This window comes from Asparagus officinalis, chromosome 8, assembly GCF_001876935.1.
Source record: "Asparagus officinalis chromosome 8, Aspof.V1, whole genome shotgun sequence".
NCBI lineage: Eukaryota > Viridiplantae > Streptophyta > Magnoliopsida > Asparagales > Asparagaceae > Asparagus > Asparagus officinalis.
In genome coordinates this window covers 130386676-130392195 of record NC_033801.1, presented here as the reverse complement: position 1 = coordinate 130392195, position 5520 = coordinate 130386676, and the positions used below count along the sequence as shown (strand labels likewise).

The 5520-nt window shown below is 44.0% G+C and overlaps 1 protein-coding gene across 1 annotated transcript in view; it reads right to left on the bottom strand.

The window, feature by feature from the left end:
* Nucleotides 1–2738, bottom strand: part of LOC109821960 (trithorax group protein osa-like) — a 6011-nt gene extending 3273 nt beyond the window's left edge. The window contains exons 1-5 of the mRNA XM_020388115.1: nucleotides 2597–2738; nucleotides 1879–2120; nucleotides 1566–1781; nucleotides 1190–1470; nucleotides 106–619 (exon numbers count right to left, since the gene is read on the bottom strand). Of these exons, the coding sequence (XP_020243704.1) occupies nucleotides 106–619; nucleotides 1190–1470; nucleotides 1566–1781; nucleotides 1879–2085 (1218 nt within the window). The 5' untranslated portion in view covers nucleotides 2086–2120; nucleotides 2597–2738. The remainder of the gene's footprint in view (nucleotides 1–105; nucleotides 620–1189; nucleotides 1471–1565; nucleotides 1782–1878; nucleotides 2121–2596) is intronic.

Sequence of the window (5520 nt, the reverse complement as noted above, 5' to 3'; positions counted from 1 at the left end):
AGCTTGAACTTGTTGTGGTGGTAATCCTTGCGGATGAGGATATCCAGGAGCAGGCTGCTGCATGTATGCCGGTCCCTGAGGCCTTAAAGACTGTTGAGGGTGAACCTGATGCTGGGGAGGGACTTGCTGTGGCTGCTGACCAGGATGGAAAGGAGCTTGTGGTTGTCCCTGAGGAAAACTAGGTTGTGGATAGACTTGTTGGCCTGGTTGTTGAATCGGATGCTGCTGCATAGGATGAAGATTGGCAGGAGGACCTTGAGGTGGCATCATCATTTGAGAATGGGGTGGACGCATCTGAGGAGGTTGGGGTGGAAACTGACCCTGAGATTGAGGAGGGTGTTGGGGATGCATATGCATAGGAGGCTGCTGTTGTGGAACACCAAGAGTCGGTTGTGGATAAGATTGATATCCAGATACTGGATGCGCATGAGGTTGTGGGGGTTGCATCTGCGGATGGGGATGGGACTGAGGTTGAGGTTGCATCTGCATAGGAGGCTGTTGTTGGATTGGATGAGTTTGGGGTGGATGTTTATGAGGTCGAGGGCTGGTGCCTGAGCGGAGGCCTGAGGAACGGTGGCATTTGACTGAGGGTGGAGCTGCATCTGTGGAGCGCCTTGGCCTGAGTGAAAGAAAAAACTAAGTAAAAATATAAAATACAAACAAAATATATAATTTTCATTAATCAAAAACAAAACATGGTTTTGTATATATGAGAGCGTTTGTGGACGGCGGTGGAAGACTCTGCTCGTGCCGTGCATTGGGATGTGGGTGGGTGTTTGCATTGCAGGAACTTGAGCACGGTTACGTGTGGCTGGGGTTGGCCCGCTTGTCCGGTTGCGGGCATAAGGATTTTGTGTGAGGCTGAAGGCGGGATTGAGGCAAGATGTGGTCTGCTGCTGGCCGGCTCGAGGCTGCTCCAGCCGGGCTGGACATGAGACTGAGGCTGTGCGCTTGATACTTGGGTTGGGGAACCACATTGAGGTTGGGGTTGTTGCCCATAAGGCTGACGGCTAGCTGTCCTGGCGACCGTAGCCTGCATCTGGGGTTGACCTATTGTGGAGTAGACGTTGCTGCTGATACTGAGCATCACTGTTTTTTGGTTATTGTCGCTGATGATTTAAGCATCATATCCAGGGGTGGTACTTGCTGATGATGTAGCTGTATGGTACTGAGTTGCTGGCTTTGGTACCATTGCTTCAGGGGTTGCGAGCCTGAGCGTGCCTGGTTGTGAGCAGCGAGCAGCAGCAACGCTGGAGTCGCAGCAGCAGGGATTATGAGTGTGGGCCCTGAAGAAACATCCGGCTGCTGATGCAGAAGCTTGGTGCTGGGAGCAGCTGGAGTAGCCAGCTGCTGTTGCGTGGAGCAGAATGTCAGTAGGCAGCTACAGCTGCTGCTGAGCAGCAGATGGATGCGATCTGGGGTAGCTTGAACCTGGAATTTCAGGCCAGCTTGTGCTTGAGGCTGGACACCCTGCGGTCAACCAACAGCACAAACACTATCCTATCAGGAAAATGGTCCACCGAATTAAAACAACTAAGATACCATATATTCATTTTTCAACTCACAGGGCATATTAGTGCATGCTCTTGCACTTGCCGATGCACAATCTGGGTTCCACATCGGTTGCATACCACAGGAGAGTTTCCAAAGCTACATCCAGCACAATGGGCACTGCTTTCTGCCAATGTCCCCTGCCACTGACAACTGCTCCTGTGGTAAAGACAGTAAACCGCTACTTTGCCAATGGTCTCAGCAAGTTCTTTGCTAGATTCTGTCAGTGGCTGTCGATTTCACATTACGGAGAAATAAGAAAAACTAGAGCTTGGCCAAGAGACAAGGGTTCAGGGATATTGAAATAGAAGGTCAGGAAAAATAAACCTTAGCGTCTGCTTCGGTCACCAAGTAACCATCGTAAGGACAGGCAGGGGTAGTGGCTACTAGATAAGCTAGGCAGGGTTTGCAGTACAGATGTGTGCATTGCGCTTGTAAAGATTCGCTCGGATTGACAAGGGTGCGGCATACAGGGCAGAAATATTCACCCGGAAGAGATTGGATGTTCACTATGCACTCGTTATCATAACCCATACTGATGGGAAAGACTCCAACTCAGCTTAAGCCACCTTAAAAGAGAATAATTTTAATCAATATTACCATCTCTGCGTAGTTCTAAATGCAAGTCAACAACAATTCAGAAAATGCAAACCTGTGAAATAAATTAAGAAGGGCGCTAAACATACATACATTACACCGAAAAGGAATGAGCAACAAACAACCACAGAATGGAAATAAACTTGTAACCCAGCAAATAATCAAGCAAATCGACTAGTCTCGCCACAAATCAAAGATCTGCAACATGCATCAACAGATTTAGGGTGTAAACACACGCCCAAATAGACCTAGGGTTTTAGATTCCAGGGATCAGTCTACTTAGCCCCAAACCCTAAAGCGCACTGTCACCGTAACAAACCCTAAAGCCCCGCACGAGTGAGATCAAATCTCTCCCAATCGAACCGCAACAACGTAAAAAGAAGAAAAATAATTCGCGGAAACAAATAGCAATCGACGAATCGAGGGCATCGGAGAGAGAGGTGCGTACCTTGGTGCCGCTAGGGCTTTACCTGCAAGAAAAAGGAGAGATTCTGCGGTGGGAACTAAACCCTAGCTTCGATCTGGGTTTAGTCGATTGGAGATATGGCGAGCGAGAGAGAGGGGGCGGCTTCGAGAGAGAGACGAGGGGGCGAAAGTAACTGGAGAGAGGCGCAGGGGCTGGGCTTTTATACAGAGGAGGATGGCTGGGCTTCGGTTGGCTGATGTTTGATGCGGCCCAGTGACGGCCCGTTATGTTAAATTAATTAACCCTACGGTAAAAGCGTTTGATGGGAGCAAAAATATGTGGCATTTTCCCTTTGGAGAGATTGGCAATTGGCAACTGTCTAAAAAATAAAAAATAAAAAAAGTTATCTCAATATGTGATCATTACCCTCTCCAAGAGTTTCATATCCATACATGCGTACATTTTGCACTGTTACTTTATATATAATAAGATTCTACATATTACACTCCATCCAATCTATATCTATATTATATGTAAAAGAGGATCGGGGAGCTAAAACTTTTGATTGCCCTTTTACCTCTCTCAATTTTGATAAATCCAACTTTAATTATTTTGCTTATTAAATTTATCTCAAACTCTCATTCAATAGTCTTAACTTAAATTAAATTAAATTAATTGCACATCATCATAATAATAATATTTAATACTAGTTTCATAGGCTCTTAAAGATTCCATAACTTATCTAATCTTATACCATTTATTATAAATTTTTGTAGGATGTTAAAACATTTTTTTGGAGATATCCCTCGTTGCGTACATAGATACATACACAAATACACATAAATACTCAATATGTGATAATTACTCTCTCCAAGAGTTTCATATCCATACATGCGTGCATGACCATATATACATACATGGCATCCTATATGTAAAAATTCTTTTCAAAAATGTCCGTCAGTCGCATGAGTATTCATCAAAGTCCCTTTATTCACATTCTCATTCAAAAAGTTTATAAAAAATTCAATGGTGTGATAGTATTCATTAAGGTCCCTTTATTCTCATTCATCAAAGTCCATTTTTTTCTCTTGTTGGGTCCGATTGAGTGGGAGGTGAACCGTTGCCCCCACTTTATTGTCTAGAGTAATCACTAATTAATAATTAGTTCAATGGTCATTTATTTTTACGTTAGTATTACTAATTGCTAAACAATAATTACTTTTTTCTAACATCCCATCTCAAATGAGCTATCTCAAATGAGCTGTTTCCTCATCCTTTGCATCTACCTATTCTACTTCTCATGTGATTATTTATTGATTCCTTATTTAAACTTAATTTCCCCTCCCCCCTAAATCGTTAGGCAAGGAGCACATCTGTTTTTGAATTCCGAAATTCAAGAGGAGGGGAAAGGAATGAGCGGGCCAAACATGGACGATGCAAGTGATGTACACTCGGTGAGATTATAATTGTAAACACAAAACTAAAAGTAATCTTTTCTTTAACAACTAATGTATTAAAATTCACGGTGTATATTTTGTTTCAACAAAGTATTAAACTTTTTTCTCTTATGGTTATAACAGAAACAAGGAAAAACAACAACCACAAACCAGCAGAAACAAATCCAATATAGGCCCTGTCGTTGCTATCGCAACATCCATGCATGGTCATAGGGCAATTAGATCGTTGATATACGAGACTCGTATAAAGACCCTTACCTCTGCCTCAGCACCTTCGAGACTACTGAGGTTGATACCTTTGACTATAACAAGGATGTCCTCCGCTTCTGGGAAAATCGAGCTAAGCTAAACTTTCCCCAAAATGGCCCCCTTTGACTGTCGCAGACGCCACATGTAATAACTTATCCAGCAAATGTGCTTGAAAAAAAAGGAGAGAGTTTAATTTAAGGCTTGTGATAATTAAATGTTATTGTATATCATCAGATCACGATTAGCAGGAGGGGGGTTGTGGGTAGTAATTAATGAGATAAGCTTCTTGCCTGATTTGAAGCTTTCATTGGGAACTTAGCTTTTTCAAGTGGTCAACGTGTTGTGCGCAGCGGAAATTTCGACAGAGTTTCTGGTGCACAATAAGAGAGAAAGATCAATAATAAGAATTCCTGTCTCACCAAGGAGACAAGAATCTGAAGCGGATATCTCAACCAAGTGAGATATCGGCTCTTCCTCTCATCAGTTCTAGGACTGACCTGTCGAGGGATCCTAATAACTATTACAATGACCACAAACTCAAACAACCAATTTTACGTGGTTCGGCAAACTGCCTACGTCCACGGGGCAAGGAGAGGGAGATCTACTATTAGAGGGAGAGATACAACTAGGGTTTACAATCTCACAGACAAAACCCTCTCACAAACTCTCAGATCCCTCACACAAATATTCTCTCAAAGGGGGAGACACAAAACCCAAAAACAACTACAAAAGGACTTTGTGCAGCCGCAAAACCCTGTAGCCGCAATCCTCAAGATCCGGTCCTTCTGCTTCAATTCGTAGCCGCCAGCCAGCAAGAAGACTCCCGCCTCTGCCTTTCTCAATTGCCCTGCACACCTTGCAGCCGCCAATCAATTCTCCTTTCTCCCCTCTGCTTCTTGCGTCCTTTCCACAGCCGCAAAAGAAACAACACCAACCTCCTGCACCGAACCCTAGGGAAACATTAGGGTATTAATATTGTTGTAATCGGGTGGGCCTGACCCTCAAATCTCACGCGGAAACGAAAAAGCTCTGCTGATTCACGTGGTAGGTGGCCCCCACACTTAAGTTCATCTCTTCACACGTTTTCCCAAGTCTTCACGTGAATTCATTCACGTCATTCACGTGGGTTCACAATTCTCCACCTCGGCGAAGTTTTTTTTTTCTCAAAACTGAGCCGACACCAAAGCAACAAATGCCTCACTTGTTGTGTCCAGTACGAAGTGAAACAATTCACGACAACGGACTCAATCCATAACAAGT